General features: G+C 48.3%; 6 protein-coding genes across 6 annotated transcripts; 4 read left to right on the top strand and 2 right to left on the bottom strand.

The window, feature by feature from the left end:
• Window positions 1-560: 560 nt before the first annotated feature.
• Window positions 561-2796, top strand: BKA55DRAFT_685651 (uncharacterized protein; the record flags this gene model as incomplete). The annotated part of the gene is made up of 4 exons (XM_046198825.1): window positions 561-1165; window positions 1218-1480; window positions 1530-1977; window positions 2025-2796. 4 exons carry the CDS (start codon window positions 561-563, stop codon window positions 2794-2796), a joined length of 2088 nt encoding a protein of 695 aa, XP_046053908.1.
• A 417-nt stretch (window positions 2797-3213) lies between these two features.
• Window positions 3214-6291, bottom strand: BKA55DRAFT_239649 (uncharacterized protein). Its single transcript, XM_046185299.1, has 3 exons — window positions 6127-6291; window positions 3809-5996; window positions 3214-3754 (listed from the first exon to the last, which is right to left on the bottom strand). Exons 2-3 carry the CDS (start codon window positions 5959-5961, stop codon window positions 3631-3633), a joined length of 2277 nt encoding a protein of 758 aa, XP_046053907.1. The 5' UTR covers window positions 5962-5996; window positions 6127-6291; the 3' UTR covers window positions 3214-3630.
• Window positions 6292-9424: 3133 nt separating this feature from the next.
• Window positions 9425-13385, top strand: BKA55DRAFT_635953 (uncharacterized protein). Its single transcript, XM_046197018.1, has 2 exons — window positions 9425-10419; window positions 10467-13385. The coding sequence occupies exons 1-2, from the start codon at window positions 9660-9662 to the stop codon at window positions 13202-13204; spliced, it is 3498 nt and encodes a 1165-aa protein (XP_046053906.1). The 5' UTR covers window positions 9425-9659; the 3' UTR covers window positions 13205-13385.
• BKA55DRAFT_558069 (uncharacterized protein) lies at window positions 13372-15258 on the bottom strand. The gene is made up of 3 exons (XM_046191846.1): window positions 14877-15258; window positions 13676-14820; window positions 13372-13625 (listed from the first exon to the last, which is right to left on the bottom strand). Exons 1-3 carry the CDS (start codon window positions 15180-15182, stop codon window positions 13523-13525), a joined length of 1554 nt encoding a protein of 517 aa, XP_046053905.1. The 5' UTR covers window positions 15183-15258; the 3' UTR covers window positions 13372-13522.
• A 618-nt stretch (window positions 15259-15876) lies between these two features.
• BKA55DRAFT_239505 (uncharacterized protein) lies at window positions 15877-16694 on the top strand. The gene has a single exon (XM_046185297.1). The coding sequence runs from the start codon at window positions 16036-16038 to the stop codon at window positions 16447-16449; it is 414 nt and encodes a 137-aa protein (XP_046053904.1). The 5' UTR covers window positions 15877-16035; the 3' UTR covers window positions 16450-16694.
• Window positions 16695-18158: 1464 nt separating this feature from the next.
• BKA55DRAFT_502320 (uncharacterized protein) lies at window positions 18159-20127 on the top strand (the record flags this gene model as incomplete). Its single annotated transcript, XM_046186913.1, has 2 exons — window positions 18159-19963; window positions 20028-20127. 2 exons carry the CDS (start codon window positions 18159-18161, stop codon window positions 20125-20127), a joined length of 1905 nt encoding a protein of 634 aa, XP_046053903.1.
• Between the last annotated feature and the right edge of the window lie 556 nt (window positions 20128-20683).

Below are 20683 nucleotides of genomic sequence, written 5' to 3'. Positions count from 1 at the left end.
GTGAGTGACGGTTTAAGGCAAGGGTGGTTGTTTGTAGTTGTTAGTGCTGTGCATCAATTCTCGTCTTAGTAAATGTCAGGTAGTAATTGAATAACCACTTGTGTTTCATGTCTCTCTTCCTTCCTTCCTATTCTTGAACTTTCATCCTTCCTATTCTTGAACTTTCATCCTTCCTATTCTTGAACTTTCATCCTTCCTATTCTTGAACTTTCATCCTTCCTTTCCCCTTCTCATCCACATTCCCAGGCTGCTCAGTCGGTCAAGGAACCTGCGACCCCATCCTTCCTTCCTTCTTTCATTCTATGCACTCAAACATTACCTTACCCTTGCACAAGGAAGTTGGCAATATTGTTCTTGTGCTTCTATTTGCCCCTTCTATCTCCTCTCTACAGTAACCATCCATCCAATCATCCATCCATACCAAACACTCGATACTTATTAACCTTAAACTTCACAACCGTTTCTGTCATAACCCACCTTTCATTATCTTATCCAAAGACAAGCCAAGTCAAGTCAAATCAGTGATAGAGAAAGCTGTAATTCACTCAGCTATCGTCTCTATGACTTCCTTCTTCACGGTCAACAACAACGTCTCGCTCGTCAGCATCACTATTGCTCCAAGCACGTATCTTATCACTGTTGCTCTCCTTCTTGTCTTTGCCATTATCTACATTCCCCGTCTCTTGGCTTGCCGATTTCCTAATCTGGGCATACCGTTGCCATCGCTGGCTTCAATATTACAGCCAATACTTGGAGATCCAACAGACAGTCAAAGACAACCGACCAAAACTGAAAAGGCTCTGCCAGAGCCACCATATGTCGCCACCGGACTTGTATTCGAGGATCAACAGCAACTCGTCATCTCTGGGCAGGATATTGTCCTTGCGCAGCGCCGCCATTACCTCCAACAACAACAACGGCTTCTCCTCGAGAAGCAAAAGCAACTTGAGTTTCAAGAAGTAGAATATCGTCGTCGTCGGGAATCTCACCAGGATTCATCACCATCAAAGAAATCCATTGACAATGGATCCCCTCGAAGGTCTAGACGCCAGCCTACAGGACTTCGATCTCCCACCAAGTCCATCACTGCCCCATCACTCAGTTCACCGCAGCGAAGCAGCAATGACAGAAGGGGATCTCGAGGACTCGGAGACCGCCTCCGCGGGTGGGTACTCACCACCGGCGTGGCGAAGGCTGGGAAACGGAGACCGGAGTAGTGGTTTCTGGAGAGCTCCTCAGGACTTTATGCACCGAGGAATGAGTACGCTCAGGGAGAGTTCCCCCGAATTGGATGAGAGTGAGGACGACGGTGTCCTGGAGAGAGCCATTCGGACGAAGTTGCCTAAAGGGAGCCAGAGTCCAGGCAAAGGCAGGAGTATGAGCCCAGAGAAAATGGATGATCCTACAATTCAGTTCCAACTCCAGGACAAGACAAGTCCTTCAAGAGAGCTGGGCTTGCATGAAGCAACACCAGATAACTGTAGGTGACGTTGTGACCAGATCCCAGATGCATATCTAATACATGTCAGATATCCGTTTTGCTGTCCGTGCCGAAGTTCAGCATCGCACTGAACCTATTGAGACAGCCATCAACTTCATCCGTGATCACTATAAAGCGCTTACAAGAACGTGGTCAACAACTTTCACCACCATCATCGTTGCCTTCTTCTCTATCTCTATCTTCAAGTCTCTCTTACAGCCCGCTGCCCCACGTCCAGTTGGTGATCTTGTGAAAGTTGCAGGACTCGCTCGCTCATTCGAACCCCTCATCTATTACTCTGAACATGCTGTCGCTCAAGTGCATGATCTTCAGGCGACCAGTGTTGCTGTCTGGGATCTTGGCGAGAGTGTGCGTACAAGCGACATGCGCGACGCTCCTAGAATCGTGGCAGACCTAGATGCTCTCAGTGAAACCATGAAAACACTGGCCATAGAGATGACCAAATTCTTTGCCAGAGTCGATGGTGATATCGATGGGTAAGTCATTGGTTGGAGCCGACCTCGACTATTCTAACATCTCACAGCATCCTCAACGTCATGGATTGGGCCAAAATGCACCTCAACCGCCTCAAATCATCCCCTTCTCCTTCAACTATCTCCTCAGCCTACGACAACATCCACAACCTTCTCTCTCAAGCACACGTCCTTGAGGACGCCTCCGGCTCACCTACCACCCTTGGCCGCTTGACCAGTCACATCTTTGGCCTCTCAAATCCGCAGAGGGAGCAACGCATGGTGCAACTCCTCTTCACCGAATTTCTTTCCGTCCTTGAAGACTCCATCCAGGCTGAGCTACAACATAGCGTCACCCTATTCGCCCTTTTCGAAGCTGTGGACCATCACTTCCTAAATCTCGCCCGCACTGTTGTCCGCGAATCGTCTGCCCAGGAAGAACTTCATGCCGATATGCTTTCGAGCCTCTGGACACGGCTCCTTGGTACAAGAGCGGCCGAATTACGTAAATTTGAGCAGAATCGTCTGCTATTACGTGACGTCCGGGAAAAGACGGTGCGCAATAAAGGCATTCTTGTCGAGCACAACGGCAAACTTTTGACTCTAAAAGCATCGCTAGAAACTCTCCGCAGCAAGCTCGTCTCGCCTCTTGTTCGCGGCGTCAACTCTACAACACTCACCTTGGAGGATCAAATCCGTGGTCTAAGCGATGTGAGCGATTATCTCGGTGATGTTAGGAAACAGCAGAAGGGCAAAGTCATGGAGACACTATTTGGCAGCGTCCCCAGCAAAAAGTATGCAATTGAAGACAGGCCTGGCACTGTTGTCGTAAATCCCCTCTAAGGATGTACGGGTTCTTTGAGACCCCAAATTCTATGTTGGATTTCTCCAGTCGGTCTCTGTTTTTAACCTTGGAATGCAGTCACTTATCAGACTTGTCTTGTGAACCATTGAATCTAAAGGAGGGGAGACCCCTTGCCCTGGCAGGGTGATGCTGTTGGCATATGACTGTCCAACATACTTTGGGTTTTCCCTGCTTTGTGGGTACAGAACAGGAATTTAGTTTGGGCGTTTGGGTATATCTACACTGACATGGTCCATTGCATATAACGAATAGCCTCTAGTTATACCTCTTGGTTTCGATTTACAAATTAGCATTTTCACAAGATTTGCATGTACAAGGCATCACATCAAGTGAATGTTCCTTTCTCACGATTGCAGGGCACACACATATAAGTACTTAAACATGTCTCTTTCATTAGAAACCCTAACCGCATAAAACCTCTGCGTTGATCATGCCTGCAAACGAGGACCATTGGTAGGGGGGTATAGGCCAACAGCCAGTGTGTCAGAAAACCTTCAACGCCGTCCTGGTGGGTTCCCCCGAAAGCGCCGACGCCGTTGCTGTGAGCAAGCGACGGTTCGCGACGAGAGCCAGCCACCGTAAAGTCCCCAAACTTTTGAGTTTCCCTTCCTGAGAAGAAATAGCAACCAAGTCTATCTGTACATAATGCGCCCCCTCGGGTTGGGTAACACAAGGTCGTAAAGCATGTTTCGTTGCTGATTGTTCCATAAATTGCCTTGTAGAGGCATTCGTCGTTCCATTTGAGGGGGTTGCCCAGTCAGATAACCATGAAAAAAGGAAAATAATAGAATTTGATGAAATTGGGAGATGGCTTAAGCCTTGGTCTCCTCCTCCTTCTTGGGCTCACCGCCCTCGCTGCCCTGAGCCTTGACGTACTCGTCATAGACAGCCAGGGCCTCATCGACCTTGGCCTTCAGAGCGGCATCGTCCTCGATACTGTGATGATTGTTAGCGGCTGATCATGGTTTGGCGAAAAGTGGATAAACTTACAGGTTGACAAGCTCGGCGTTGTCCATCTCTAGGAGCATACCGGTAATCTTGCCAGCAAGCTCACCGTTAATGGCTTGGATCTTGGGGAAGATCAGCTCACCGAGGATCTGCTTCTGCTGAGCGGGAGGAGCGGCAGCAAGCTGCTGCTGGAGCACATTGGGACCGGCACCCTCGGCACCACGACCACCTTGAGGTGCGTTGCCGTTGCGTCCAGGTCCACCTCGGCCACCCTGCTGGCGGTTGTTAGGAGGGAAACCAGCCATACCGCCAGCCATGGGAGGACCACCGGGCATGTTCTGAGGACCACCACGACCGCCCTGAGGAGCGCCACGGCCACCAAGAGCGGCTTGCTGAGCCTGCATAGCAGCCATGAACTGAGGAGTACCGGGCTGGCCAAACTGGGGAGGGAACTGGCCAGGCATGCCGTACATGTTGGGAGGCATCTGCTGAGGAACACCGCCACGACCACCCTGCTGAGGGTAACCAGGGAACTGACCGGGACGGCCACCCTGAACACCGGGCATTCCCATACCAGGCTGAGGGAAAGGAACACCACGACCACCCTGAGGCATGAAGCCGGGCTGCTGGCCAGGAGCAAAGTAAACAGGGGGTTGCATGTACTGCTGGGGCATACCGGCGGCGGCGGCGGCCTGCTGCATACGGAGTTGGTTGCGAGCTTGGATGCTAGCCTCAAGCTGGCTCTTTCGAACATCCTTGCGCTGGGCCAGAGCGACGTACAGGGGTTTGTTGTTAATCATACGCTGGTTCATCTCAGCGACAGCCTTGGTAGCATCGTCGGGGTTGCTGAAGCAGACGAATCCGAAGCCCTTGCTCTTACCGAGCTTCTTGTCCGACTTCTTCTCAGTCTTCTTATCATCTTTAGCCTCCTCACCCTCCTTGGTCTCCTCCTTAGGCTCTTCCTTGGACTCCTCCTTGGACTCCTCCTTGGACTCCTCCTTGTTCTCCTTCTCCTTGTCATCCTGAGTCTCCTCCTTCTTGTCCTCATCGCCCTCAGTAGGGGTCTCGCGCATCACCTTGGCGGAGGTGATGGGACCGAACTCGGAGAACATCTGGCGGAGCTTATCATCGTCAACGTCGTCATCGAGGTTCTTGATGTAGAGGTTAACGCCCTGGTACTTGTTGGCCTTCTCCAGGCGAGCGGCCTCATAAGACTTGCGGAGCTCCTCCTCGCGCTCGTGCTTCTTCTGGGCGCGGCCAACGTACAGATCCTGACCATGGAAATCCTTGCCGTTGAGGTCGTCAACAGCCTTTGAGGCACTCTCGTGAGTGGTGAAGTTGACGAAACCGAAACCTCGGCTCTTGCCCTCCTGATCACGGGCGAGGGAGGCAGAGGTGACGTCACCGAACTTCTCAAAGAGCTCACGGAAATCATCCTCAGTAACGTCAGGGGCAATGTTCTTGACGTAGACATTGGTGAAGTTGGCCTTCATCTCCTCGAACTTGCTCTGGCGGTCCTTCTTGGGGATATGGTGGCCAACGTAAACCTTCTTCTCGTTGAGAAGCATACCGTTGACGTGCTTGATAGCCTGGGAGGCAGCCTCATCAGTCTCGTAGTGAACGAAACCGTAGCCCTTGGAGTTACCGTTCTCGTCCTGTGCGACCTTGCAGCTCAGAATGTTACCAAAAGCAGCGAAGGTGTCGTGAAGAGCCTTGTTGTCAATAGCGACATCGAGGTTCTTGATGAAAACATTGCCCTGTCCGTTCTTGCGAAGAGCAGGGTCACGCTGGGACCACATGATGCGGCAGGGACGGCCCTTGATCAGGGTGTAGTTGAGCTCCTCAAGAGCCTTCTCACCATCGGCAGTAGCATTGTAGTTGACATAGGCATAACCAAGGGAGCGGCGGGTGACGGCATCACGGCAGACACGGATAGAGGCGACGGCACCGATCTGAGAGAAGAGCTCGAAGAGCATAGCCTCGGTGACGGAGGGGTCAAGCTCGCCAACGTAGAGAGAGGCAGAGTTCTGGGGGTGAGGAGCAGCGGAGGTGGGGGTAGGAGCAGCAGCATCGTCAGCGGCGGCAGCGACACCGGTGTCGACAGCAGGAGCCTTAGCGTCACCACCGTTGAGAGAGGTGTTGTTGAGGTCGTTGGCGAGCTGGTCAACAGCGCCGGGAGCAGCGTTGGCGGCCATTGTGAATGTCGGGTTTTCTAGGTTTGGGTAAAGACCTGCAATGAGCAGTAGGGTCAGCAAATAGTCAAGCAAGCGCTTGGGTAATTATGACAGATTTGAATATTGGGTAAAAAAGAAAAAATCGTTTCGTAGACATAGGAGGAGGAATGGCAGGGCTAGGCATACCTGTTTATGAAGCCGACAGTGGACAAAGTTCGCGTGGTACTCGACCTTGAGCGAACAAAGAAGACGGGGCAACGAACAAAGCGAAGCGACCGTGACGAGATCAAAAGTCTTTGAGTACGAGGAACTCAAAGGTAGGGTTGAGAGAAGTCGTCGAAGGAGGAAAGTCACTCGGGCGGTGGGTGTCGCGAGAGAGACAAAGAGAGAAGAGAGGTCGTGAGATGAGGTGAGGGGGTAGTAGTGGTGTTGGTGGGTTGTGTTTTTTGGGGTTTTTTCAAGTTTTTTTTTGTGTTTTTGTTCCGAGTGGAAATGAAGTGAGCAGAAACAGAGAACTAGTACGAAGACCGTACCTCTGGACTGACTCGACTTTTATGGGTTTTTGGGTTGAGTAATAAGGTTGGTTTCGTGGTTGAAGAAGGAAGAAAGAGAAATTTCGGTCGTGATAGAATATTTTTTGCTTAGCCTTGGCTGCACTGTAGACCTAAGGCTAAGGTACGTACTGATTTGGTCATGGTAGAGGGGGAGGATTGGTGGAGTGAACCTGCCTCATGCCCACCCTTACACCTGCCAGAATTAATAGGCAACTTGAGGAAGTGGGGTACATGCTAACTAGTAGTGATAGGCTGCTGGGTATCGGACAGGCCTTTCACTAACAGATTACGTGCGCCAGCCCACTATACAGTGATAAGAGGCGGGGGCACGTGCCCTACTCAATCATCTCGGCAGTGGCCAAGATACAGTCCCGTGCAAAAGTTCCGACACATCCGAGGTCCGGACCCCGCTTTCAATTAAACATCAACATCAACACCACAACTTCATCGCGTTATTTCTATAGGAAAAGATGCCTCGAATACGGCAAAAAACACATCATTCTCCTTGCAAAAGAACGAGGTTTGTGACGATGTACGAATCAGGTGTTCGCGTGCAGGATATCGCAGACAGTGAGGGGCTAAGTCGGCACGCGATCTATGGAGTCATTCGACGGTACCGTCACCAACAATCAGCAAAAGATTTACCTCGCTCTGGAAGGCCATCACGACTATCAGATATAGATAAAAATCATATCAAAATACTCATTGGAAGAAACGCTTTTATCTCATACCAAGAAATAATTGATTGCACCTGTTTGAACTGCAAAAGAAGCACAATTCGTCGCTGGCTTATCAATCAGAAGATACAACACAAGCTTGCACTTCGACGCCCGTTTCTCAGCGAAGAAAGTGCTCAATTGAGAAAAGCTTTCTGTGAAAAATATCGTCATGAAGATGAGTCTTTTTGGTATAGCTGGTGGTTTTCTGATGAGGTCTCTATCGACCGTACAGACGGTGACTATACCAAGTGGTCATTTTACTCTGCTGTAAGTCTAGCCCCTTCTATTTCAGAAGCTTCTTTTGACAACACCACAGGGTGAGAGACTCCATCAAGATAAGGTGCAGCCCTGTAGACGGCCTGCCAGACATTCTCAGATGTTCTTTGGTGCAATTCACTATGATAAGCCGTCTAGGATCGTCCCTCTTGCCGGCGATCCTGAGTCTGAGAGGGGAGGCGTAACAGGAAGGATTATTCTATCCTGTTTACAGTCTTATCTTCCCGGACTGGTCGAGGAAGGAGAGACTTTTCAGCACGACAACGCCCGTACATATAAATGCCGGAAAGTTCAGAATTGGCTGCTGCCCTGGGCAAGAAGAACAGGAGTCTTTCTTGCTGACTGGCCGCCATACAGCCCTGATCTCAACCCCATTGAAAATCTATGGAAAGTCCTGAAGAAGAGGATATGCGATAGATATCCTGAAATTGCTGCTTATCCAAAGTCTGCAGCAGCTTTGGCCCGGCTGATTGAAGCTGCAGAGGAGCTTTGGTCGGAGGTCGAAGATGAAGTGGTCAAAAACGTGATAAAATCGATGCCCGACCGGTTGAACGCCTGTTACAACGCAAATGGCTATTATACCAAGTATTAAACTATATTTCTGGAATCTCCTTTTAAGTCTCTACAGATTGATATATATATTATCTAAATTGAAGAATTATTGCCCATGCAATTGCAATCCGAAATGGCAGTATGAGATCGAGGTAGTTGGGGTGGATCCGGAATGTGTCGGAACTTTTGCACGCCCACTGTACATGCGGCGCTCCCGAGGCTGGAAAAGGCAAACCGTTCAAATTTTTGTTAGTATTGGAGATGGTAGCCACACTATGCCACGCTGTTGAAGCTAGCAAACGGCCCAGGCTGTCACTGGCCGCTGGCCTACGATGTAACAGAGAAAACTGTGCGAGGAAGCAATTTTTGCTTTTGCTGTAGGTATTTGCCAATTTTGCCTATGACGATTTAGGCATCTTCAGTGTCTCACTGATCACTTCACAATGGTCCACTTACCGTTAGAATGGCATCCCTCGTCACTTCGGCCGGGGTATCATTGTAAAAGCAACGTACGTGCATATGAACCTATTGCTAGGCGCTTCATTAGATCCAAAATGCCATGATGCTTGGTTTCTTCACCGCCAAAGATAGGCATACAATATTATTGCGGCGCATAAACTCAACAAGTGGACATTCTTTCAGGTTAAGGTTCCTTTGACAGTGCAATTTCCGGATGTCACATGAGAGGTCTAATATTAGAAGGTGTAGTATTTATTATACGACTGAGACAAGAGCAAGAAAAAAATTCCTGTCATAGATAAGACGTACTATGCAGTTGCATGGGACTCATATCGTCTCAACCACGAAGCCACCTTAACAGGACTCGAGGCCTATGGTAAGATTATCACGCAATGTTTATAAGGATTCGACATGTCGTGTCATCAGACGAGTATGGGGTCCACTCGTAACTACAATTTGAAGTTTACTTCACTATTGAACATACATGAAACCCTATAACGGCAAGTTTTGTTCAGTTATCATTTGACTAAATACAAGTATCATGATTTATTGAAACAAATTATTAGTCCAAAGACGAATAAATGAGTTATTAGACCCTCAGATTCATCAAAACGAGAAAGTCCCGAAGATATGCCCCAGTCTATCATAGAACTGAATCTAGAAGTTACCAGTACTTTAGATATTAGCATTTCTAATCAGCAAAGGCGTGTTACCAAGTATCACAATGATTCAGACAAACCTGAATAAAATACTCTTTTCAGGAAGAAATGAGAGTTACTTCGCATAGACTCTCGGCGATTGGCGCATAATCGTATTTTCATGCTGTCACGGCAATTCGCATTTGCGTGTTCCGCAGTTGCTCAATCTAGCTGTTCTTATCTTATCGCCATCCCGGCTCAGACAAAGGTGAGGTCACCTCGAAACCCATCCCCACCAAAACATCTCCAAACTCCGAACGCGGCATTGGGCAGATAGCATCTAAAATAGACCAGGCCGCCGCGCTGACTGAGCTTCCACGCTGAATCTTCTAGAAGCAGGGTCGACACATATTCACGACGAATTCGACGGTTGGGCCATTCAACCATGATATCGTTGCCTAAATAAACTCTCTGCTCACTGAACCTCAAACTATCCTCCCGCTTGCTCCCGCATCATAACCATGTTCTCGACATTCACGGGCAACTCGAGACGCCCTCGAAATGTCAACCTTAGCGGCGCCACCGGAAATCCCTTCAATAATACTTCGTGGTCGCCATCTGCCGTTTCGAACACAACAAAGACTGTTTCAAATGCACAAGCCGAGCGTGAGAGGCGACAAGCCGAGCGAACAAGACTAAAGGCGGCTGGCAAGATACAGAGAATATGGAGAGGCTATAAAACGAGAGCTGAGCTGAAGGAGTCTCAGAGGAACACCTTTGATGCTCTATACAAGCCAGGATCCTTCCCGAATCCTTCTGAGAGGCTTCCAAAAGCATTCACGCTGCTTCTGTCTTTCTTCAGCCTGCGACGGGATGACGACATACAACGAGCTATTTGTTATGCACATGATACCGAGTCTGTGAATCTCGAAGGAATTACTCCTTCAAATGTTCATCCGTCACGAGTAGGATGCCTTGTTCAACTGCTTTTAAAGGCCCTAGACAAATCCTTATCAATAGGGTACGTGATTACGTTTATCACTAGTTCCATCTGGCCCTTGTCTAACCAACCTGTATACAGAGATCTTTCTGGCGATACCCATCTCCTTTTTAAGCTCGTTCTTCGCATCGTTACGAAATACCCCGAATTGGTCATTCCCACAATCGACAGTTACTATACAGTAGTCGCCAAGCTATGTCAGTTTCAGAAGCTCAGTGGGCAGTGGCAAGATGTTATGCTTCAAGCCATTTCTAGGCCACTCGAGGCAGCCTCCCACGAAGGCAAGTCTCCCGAGCAGGATCCTTGGTATTCTATTAACGCTTTCCAGGGACATCACATGTTTATCGTGCATACGCCTTCTCATTCTTAGCCAACAATAACTTGCACTTCTTTGAAGAAAATATCTCCACCCTATCTAACGCAGTCAGACTTTCTGATCTTTCAGAGGCGATAGTTACAGGACTATCCTCTCCCTCGAGCGAGAAACACTCTCAGGATGCTCAACTCTGGCAGCTCGCCCACTTCATCGATTTGAGTCGTTTGAACGCCAACAATAGTAGCGGCTCGGGTGTTTTGGAAACGCTTTACACTCAATTATCTGGTCTTTCTTCTACCATCAGTCTCCGTTTGTTGGCAAAGTCGACAGATGGCGACGAGAATAACTCTGAAGAGCCTCTCGTGCCATCACTAGATCCTTATATCACTACTAAACTCATGTCACTAGTGGACAGCAATGGCATTTCACAAACGTTACACGAATTCTCGACTAACTTGGCGGGATCCTCATCGCAAGAGTATCAAAGCACGAGCTTTTTGGCTGGGTATATCTTGACCCTACTCCGATGCTTCCCTGCAAACAGCGATGACATACGTATGCGCCTCTTCCTTGAGGAAATTCCTACGGTCTCGGGTGATGTCTCAACGATAAAGTTTCTCTGGCACATTATGAGCCAAACGGCGGTCTTCCAGAAGTTGAGGATTGAGTCAGAGCCCCCGCTCGACGTCCTCCGCAGATATCTGGGTGTTGCATCAGAGACTTCGAGTTCCCTGGAAGAGGAACAGGATTGGCGGATTGTCCTCTTGTTCCTTGAACTGTATATATTTATTCTTCGTTTGAGCGATGATGAGGATTTTTTCAGTGGTATTGACCCACGGATCATGGAGCAAAACCCATCAATATCCCGCATTCGATCTTGCAGCCTGTCCCTGGAGGACGTCAAAATGCTGACAAGCTTTCTGAAGAATACTGCATTTACTCTTCACTATAAGGCTCAAGAACTCTCCAAATCCCGTGGTGATCTGGAGGCAGCCTCCAGATATCGTATTGACACCTATTTTGGTTCTGAGCAATCTTCAGCAATGATATCAGAGGGGCCTTCACCCACAAAGAGTCCAACAAGACTTGATATTGACAGCCTGCGAAACATTGTTACAACAGCTATGAAAATGCTGTATGAAAGAGATTCGAGGAAGCAATTCCTTCCCACAGACCATTGGCTTATGACCTCAAAACTAGACCAGTCAGACTTCATCAGTGCTGTTATTGCAGAGGAAAAGCGACAGATCGATGAAAACTCCGATGACAGCGATGTCGAGGATAGCGAACATGGGGATGGTCCAGGTCTTTACTCAACTATTGTTGGCCAGCGACTGTCACGACATGCAAGACTCGAGCAACTGAAAGTTCAGCAGATTCGGAGTCAGAGGGAGCGCCGACAAGCAGAGATGAAGCCCAAGCTGGAGATTTTAAAGCACATGCCGTTTGCAGTTCCTTTCGAAACTCGTGTTCAAATCTTTCGCCACTTTATCCAACTAGATCGGGAGCAACGAGGGGATAACAGCCAGTCCCATTTTGGCGGTCCGTATGCGAAACACCATGCACGAATTTCACGCAACAGTCTCTTTGACGATGCATATAAGCAGTTCTACGAGATAGGGGAAGGTCTGAAGGATCTTATCCAGATCACATTTGTCGATCAGTTCGGTGCCGCTGAGGCTGGTATCGATGGAGGAGGTGTTACCAAAGAGTTCCTTATCAGCGTAACGACAGAAGCGTTCGGTGCTGAAGGTGGTAGAGGCATGTTCACTTCGAACGAAAAGGGACTTCTGTACCCTGATCCCACAGCCCTCGACGTTATTCGGGAAGAAATGCGCCATGCCGGAATGACAGAAGCTGACAGCACATTTCGAGATATGATGTCAGATTTACTCAAGCGATTTGAATTTCTTGGCAGGATCGTGGGCAAATGCATGTACGAGGGCATTCTCGTTGACCTAGCTTTTGCTGGCTTCTTTCTCCTCAAGTGGACATCGACAGGGCCTAACGATGAGAATACTTATAAAGGCAGTGTGAACGATCTTCGAGATATGGATGAGGAACTCTACAGAGGCATGCTACGACTCAAGAATTACCCTGGAGATATCTCTGAACTGGGAATCGACTTCACCATCGAGGACCAAGTCTCAGACCCTAAAGATCCAGTGAAGACTGTCACCAGGAAGCTGATAGCCAATGGCGATCAGATCCACGTTACGAACGACAACCGACTCTTATACATCTCGTATGTCGCTCGGCACCGTTTGGTTGTTCAACCAGCACCACAGACCTCAGCCTTCTTGCGCGGTCTAAGGTCTATTATCCGCCCCTCGTGGCTGTCTATGTTTAATCAGTCGGAGCTGCAGCGTCTTGTCGGCGGTGACTCATCCGAGATCGATATCGATGATCTCCGGAATAACACCATCTACAGCGGCTTATACGAAATTGGTGATGACGGTGAAGAGCATGAAACAATCAAGTTGTTCTGGAAAGTCATGCGTAGCTTCACAGATGCTCAACGCCGTGATGTTCTCAAATATGTCAGCTCGACACCCCGAGCCCCTTTGTTGGGCTTCTCACAACTGAGACCAATGTTCAGCATTCGAGACGGAGGAACAGACGAGGAGAGACTACCAAGCACCAGCACATGTGTTAACCTGCTCAAGCTACCAAGATACACTTCAGAAGCGACGCTTCGCGAGAAATTGCTTTATGCTGTGCAGTCGGGGGCAGGTTTTGACTTGAGTTAAACAGGGCTTGGTCCGCTTTTAATGAATTAGGAGGCAAATGACGGGTATGGTTTGATTTGCATTAACATCAGGAATGGCTGTTTGGGAGTTATGACTATGAATGAGACAACATAGCGGCTATCGGCATAAGTATTGTACTTACTTGGTCATTAGATTAGCAATCACACTGGATGTTTATGACAAACTAATTGTTAAATACCCTGCGTTACGTGAACCAAAGTTCACGATCATATATGCATGGTGTCTTCCTCGCTCAATGGGGACATTTATACAACTCAATCCTGGCTCATCCAGAGCTTTCTATTACATATTGATATATCATTTATCATCAACACCCTGGTAGCTCCTGGCTATTAATGTTGGTTTCCGTTTATACAAGTCCATAATCATCTGTCCAAACAAGCCATTGGCCCACGAGAACCTTTGTTCTGTCAGTACTCATAGCATTTCAGCTCCTGCTGCATAACTTACCACGATCTTGTCCAATGCTTCTCATTGTGACTATTAACTGTCTCGTGAATGAGACCGAGCCCACTCGTTGAGTTCATCAACTGTCGAATGCCATCCACAATTTCCTCGTCGTCGTCACTCGTCAAAAGCTGGACAATGAGCCCCATAGGCCACGCCATGCCTGGACCAAGATGAGGGCCACCTGTAGCATTCAGAACAGGCCCTCGGGCGTAGTATGGATTATATGAGCTTAGCACAAAAGCGCGTGTGTTGTCGTAGACATGCTGCGAGGCTGGTTTGTACCCTAGGTGCGGAATGCTCAGGAGGGATGGAATATTGGCGTCGTCCATGATACTATACGATCCAAAGCCGTCAATCTCATAAGCATACATCTCTCCAAATATAGGGTGCTGGATAATAGCATGTTTGTTAATCCCAACTTCAATATCAAACGCCAGCGCCTCCATCTCCTTGGCCACCTTCTCATCGAAAGGTCTCATTATCGTTGCGCATGCGGTGAGGTAGCGTGAAAACATCATATTGGCGGGGATGAAGTACTGGTAGATGCATGCGTCGTCAGATGGTCGAAAGAAACTGCGCACGAGGCCAATATGACCCTTTACAGGCGCACCGTGGCCGTGGTTAGACACAGTCTCTGAGGCACTGTCAGAATTTCGCAGCCATGTATATGCAGGTTTCTGCACTCTGCCCTGCTCATCATATGTCCCTTCTTGCATATGCTTCGCGACCCTTAGGATCGCCTTGACGGCTTCGACCCAGCCAAATTTGCCAAAGAATTCGCCATCCACCGTTTCTTCGTAGTAATCCCATGATAATTGGAGAAACGCTGCAAGAGAATCAAGCTCGTATTTGCACTCGAAGACGAAATCAGGGTCATATTTCGGACTGACGGTGTCTCGAGGTTGAAGAGATCGCTTCGCACGGCGGATCTTGGCTTCAGGTGGAGGATGGAAGGCATTGCAGAAGGGGGATTTTGTTATATATCGGGCTTGGAGGTTTATGGCTCCGCGGAAGAGAGAGGCGATATCGTTCTCGCCGGACGGGGAGCCTCTGTTGGAGGAAAGGATGGACTTGTATGATTGGAGCTGATTTGCACTATCCCTCAGCCAGAGGGCGTTTATATCACCTGTGGTAATAAACGCCAGCTGATAACATGTCAGTGAAATAAGCAATATGATACTGTACAAGAAGCATAGTTTACCTCCTCATCAGAGTTATCAGCAGAAGTACCCTGCCATTTCAAGGTTGTATCGAGTGTGTTGGGCCATGTATTCAGAAACAAACGATATAGATCTGGATCACCAATCGCTTGATCCATCTCCTCGTAGATCACCCTTTCAACCGCAGGCACTGAATATGTGCGGCAATCCTTGCTCGGGCGCTGAATAGGAAACGCATGGCGCCCCGACGAGAAAGGTTCGTGTCGTTCACGGGCGAATTGTTCGTAGTTAGGGCATTCAGCAGATACGGCTACGATGCTAGTCAGAAAAGTGAGAATATAGTACATTTTGACGATATTCTCGTCATTTGAAGAGGTTGTTGTTAGGAAGACATGTTGGTGTTTTGCGGTTGGCTGAAGGGAAGGAGGTTTGAAGATGCAGGAACCAATGATGACCATTGACCCCTGACTAAAACTAAAGGGAGTGGGGCTGAAGCTGGGGAAGCTTGGAGCGTTGGAGATTTCAAGATAAACTTCGTAGGCTAATTGAGACAAGGTAATCCCCTGAAAACGTGCAAAATGGGCATTGGGTTAGACGGGTTGAGGATCAAGATATGTTTCTCTTAATCCATGTTTATGTAAAGCCCGAATTTCATGGTAATCGTACCAATATCTTAATCATTTACTTGCAAAGTATTGACAAGTTAATTGTGTATTTATTTGCCTTTGACCGAGATCTTCCAACCAATAGATCAGGTAGTTTGTCGTTTTCAGCCTTTTTCTCACTCGCCCTGGACTGCTTACAAAAGAGCCAATCACTAACAATGAAAGTATCACCAACAGGCACGTCCTATACTCACTGTTCAAACGCGTTGTATCGAGAGTCTATGGTTAGTGTTTCATTGTGACTCGGTAAGAAAGAGTGCCTTGTTTCACTTCAAGATGCACACTACATCTTATCAATTGACGCTTCAATGCTAGGTATCCGTAACAAGACATTCAGAGTCATGTATACATTAGTACATACCGATCCCAGTGATTCATGTGAGGAATTCGTGATTTGTTGTATCATGGATGTCGTAAAACGTTGCCCTTCTCGTATCACTGCTTGCTTTCGTGCATCTATGGATATAAGAGCTCGGGCTTGTGGGACGACGAGAGTGCTCACACCCAGACTACACAAGCCATACTGCAGCACACGATGACCTTACCTAGCATGTTTGATATTTCTCTTCCTGCTAACTTCTTTATCAAAGAAGATTGTCTCAGATTGATGCATGAGTGTTTCAGTCAGTACTTCTTCATCTGCCCGTACGCTGTGGTGTATACATATCCTACTCCCATCCTGGTTGGCGTTGAAGGAATGGTCCTATGGGCTCAGAGTACGACTCCGTTCATCGAATGTGTTGACATGACTCACCCTGGAATTTTCCGGGATTTAATGGAGTTGGCAGAAAGCGGTGCGCGTTGGGTTGAGCATCAGTCAATCAGATATGGGTTCTCTAAGTTCCCGGAGATGTCAGAATGCCCAGGCACGGGAGTCCAAGACGAAAGCTATCAAATTTGGGATTGGTCTGATGGTGCAGCAACAATGCCGTGCAACCAGGCAAGCTGAGATGCAAGGGAACCAGTTATACTGCAGCACACTCTGCATGATCAAGTATGAATACGATAACTTATCTGAGAATTGTGTATTATAAGTTCAGGCAACGAACGGTTATGCTAAAAGCTACAGTGAGCTCGAGTTATAGGGTAACCAATAAGTCGACGTATGTATATCTTGATCAGAGGACAACCCTGCCAATGTGTGAAACAGAAGAGATCGGTGATATTGAATAAAGGTAATACATATTCTCTTGTGTAGTCTGTTTATATGGCTCGTAGGTTTAATCGCATTGTAACAAGTAAGCCAGACCGTGTCACCGTAGCCAAGTACAGTGGTAGGAGGGTGGGCAAATGGACATTGGATGTAAGCGAGAAAGTCCCCCAACGTCAATAAACACGAAAAGCAAACCACAAACAAATTCCCTCTGTAACATCCGTAAATCAAGACATACGCTTGACACACCGGGCTACCTGAACACGTGAACTGGAAATTGCTGTGGACTACGATGTGGTATGTAATATAGATAGATGGTGAGGCAAACCCATAGACCGAAACAAAACCGAAACAATGCGTTCAGTAGATAGCCTAAGACCCAGAGCCGCGGCATAGAACAGTGTTAAGCCGAATGAAAGCATCGGCCAAGAGCATCCGAATACCGAACGCTTGGGGCATGTATGATTGACGTAATTGTTCATGGACCCTAGCATCATGACAGGACTATGGATTCACAATTGCAGTGGCACAGGTTCCTGGAATTGAGCTCTCCAGGGGATGTGTGAATAAGAATACTCTGAGACCTCAATCCTAAGTGACAGAAATAATTAGACAAGTTTAGGATACGCAGGTTAGTACTTTAGGATAATTTAGGCCAATTTGGTAGGCTTTCTACCTACCAAGATTTTGGACATCCTTGTAAAGGCCTGTGGGTTTATACACTCTGACGACTCAAAAGCAGTGGATAGTTGCCAATTGGTGACTGCATTGATATTGTTATTCATATATGTCAGATACTGCCATCCAAGAGTATATGCCTAAAACATACTCGTTAGCATCACTCATCTTGTATGATGACAGCATTTGCACATGCTAGCCATACCTTTAACCATACCCCAGGTCCACACCAATGCGGATCAGCCGAGTACCAACCGCGATTTTAGACGTTGAGACGGTGGTCCATGGCCTCGGTTATCCAAAAACCGAGTGCCGTTGAGAGCCTTGACAATCCCTGGGTGCAGCAGCAGCAGCATTCTACCTATTAGAGAAGAGATAATACTGTAAAGAGATTTGTTTAAACAGTAAATCTTACCTCCCACTCTCTGAAGAATCTGGTATCTACTTACCTAGGTAGAGACCCGAGGATAAGAAGACGAAGCCGGAAAAAGAGCCCCAAGCTCTAGAGAGACACCCGCTAAAGAGCCAATTAACATCCAGTTAATTGTCAAAAAGAAGTCCTCTGTTGGGCCCAAAAGCGGTAATAGCCACCCCGGTGATCGTGCCTTCCCCACTATCGGCCCTCTCTGCTCGCACCACGAAAGAAAGAGTCAACGGCGGCAGAAAGTTGCTTAGTTGCCGCCGGCGCCAGGACATTTCTTCCCTCTTGAGCTCCTCTCCAAAAGGAATTCTTTTCCCTTTTCCTTACCCCGAGTCTCACTCATCCATCGCCAATTCTGCTCCTGGTGGCTGAACATCCAATTAGCCTTCAGCTCCATACCGTCATCATGTCCGCCCCACGACCAGTTTCGCGATGCGTCCAGCGCAGTTCGAGGGTGCTTTCTCACTCTCAGCTTCGCCCCGCCAGATCTAACCTTTCTTTCGTCACAATCTCAGCTAGATCCTCTATTACAAGAAGGACATCCGCGACATTATGGTCTGGCGCAAGAGTTCCAATCGCTTCTCGTGCCTTTAGCACTACCTCTCGACTTCGAGATGACGACCAAGATTTCGATCCCGCGAGCGTTGAGCGTGAGTTCGACGAGGTTGACGTCTGTATTGTAGGAGCTGGTCCCGCTGGACTTAGCGCTGCTATTCGCCTCAAGCAGCTTGCCAATGAAGCTGGAAACGAGGATTTCCGTGTACTTGTCTTGGAAAAAGCTGGCGACCTCGGCGCTCATATCCTGTCTGGAGCTGTGATCCAGCCCACCTCCATCAACGAACTTATCCCCGACTGGCTCGACGAGAATAACCCCAACCGTTTCGAACATGCCACTCCTGCTGGCACCGACCGTATGCGATTCCTCACCAAGAACTCTGCTATCCCCATTCCCGCGCCTCCCCAAATGACCAATCATGGAAACTACATCGTCAGCTTGAACCAATTTGTGAAATGGCTTGGAGAGCGGGCCGAGGAGATTGGTGTCGAGGTTTACCCCGGGTTCGCTGCGTCTGAGGTCGTTTATGCTTCGGATGGTTCAGTCAAGGGTGTCGCCACCAACGATCTAGGAGTTGGCCGTGATGGCAAGCCCAAGGAAACATTCGAGCGAGGCATGGAGTTCCATGCGAGAGTGACCATGTTTGGCGAGGGATGCCATGGAAGCCTGAGCAAACAGGTTATCAACAAATTTGATCTGCGTAGGGACAGCCAGCATCAGACTTACGGTCTTGGTGTCAAGGAGGTTTGGGAGATTGATCCTGCCAAGTTTGAGAAGGGCTTAGTTGTGCATTCAATGGGTTACCCGCTACCCAAAGATGTGTACGGTGGCTCTTTCATGTACCACTTTGGCGAGAACCTTGTTCAGATTGGTCTCGTCGTCTCGCTTGATTACTCGAACCCTTGGATGTCGCCTTACCAAGAGTTCCAGAAGCTGAAGCGACATCCTTTGTTCCGTGATGTCCTTGAGGGCGGCAAGTGCATCTCGTATGGTGCTCGAGCTCTCATCGAGGGTGGCTTCCAGTCCATTCCCAAGGTTGCTTTCCCAGGTGGTGCGCTCATTGGTGACTCAGCTGGCTTTGTCAACGTTCCGAAGGTAAAAGGCACTCACAATGCCATGAAGTCAGGCATGCTTGCCGCCGAGGCAGCATGGACTGCTATTAGCGAAGAGACCGATGAAGGCACAGTCTTCTTGTACGATTACGAGAACAAGTTAAGAGATTCTCCCATCTGGAAGGAACTGAAGGAAGTGCGCAACATGCGACCATCTTTCCACACTCCTCTCGGCCTCTATGGCGGTATCATGTACTCTGGTCTTGAGGCTTATGTCTTCAAGGGCCGCGTTCCTTGGACCCTCAAGCATAAGACTCCCGACCACGCTGCTACCCTTCCTGCCGACAAGGTCCCTAAGATCGAGTACGAGAAGCCTGACGGCAAGCTCACCTTTGATATCTTGACAAGTGTCTCCCGAACAGGAACCAATCACGAGGAGGATCAACCGGTTCATTTACAAGTCAAGGATTGGGACGCCCATACTGAGTCAACATACCCTCCTTTCAAGGGTCTCGAGAACCGATTTTGCCCAGCTGGCGTGTACGAGTATGTTGAGGACGAGTCAAAGCCTCACGGGGTGCGTTTCCAGATCAACGCACAGAAGTAAGTACAAAGTTGATGTCACGGCTTCTTGAAGTTGAGAACACAGACGCTAACAATGAAATAGCTGCATCCATTGCAAGACGTGCGATATTAAGGCTCCTCACCAGGATATCAACTGGCAGGTGCCCCAAGGAGGCGAAGGTCCCAAATACTACATGACTTAAGAAAACCAAACACTTGTCCTGTTGGGAGCAAGCCTTTTTTCGTTGTGTATTCTGTATGATACCTTGTTTATATACCTGGATGCATTATTGGCGCGTTGGGGGCAGTGAATTGGCATAAGGCCGAGAGTAAGAGATGGGAAGGTTTGACATTTGGAGCATATTGGAGTCAAGGTACGATGCAAAAATACGACTTTGGTACGGAATGAAGATCTAGACTATAACCTCGGCGGGCGACTGAACGTTTGCTGGATAGCATAGATGTGCTTCTTCCTCAGCTGGAGGCAATCGAGAGACTGTCTGTATAGAAAGGTCACTTGAGCCGCATGGACTTGATCTTATCAGCATGTGAACAAGGAGGAATGGCGAAAGCCTAGAGCGTCCAATGTGGAGAGCCTAGTCCTTGCGGATTCCGCGGCTATGTCTCTTGACATGTGCGGACATTTCTTTGAATACCAGCATGTTAATTTCAATCATTGGATGGTCGAATATCTTGTACTTGAGAAATATGTCAATATGTTCCAAGCCAAGCTCAAGGGTGATAACAAAGGATAGGCTT

This window comes from Fusarium redolens, assembly GCF_020744475.1.
Source record: "Fusarium redolens strain MPI-CAGE-AT-0023 chromosome Unknown BKA55scaffold_3, whole genome shotgun sequence".
In the NCBI taxonomy this organism is placed as follows: Eukaryota; Fungi; Ascomycota; class Sordariomycetes; order Hypocreales; family Nectriaceae; genus Fusarium; species Fusarium redolens.
The sequence above is the reverse complement of the archived record's forward strand: the minus strand, read 5'-3'. Positions and strand labels throughout refer to the sequence as shown.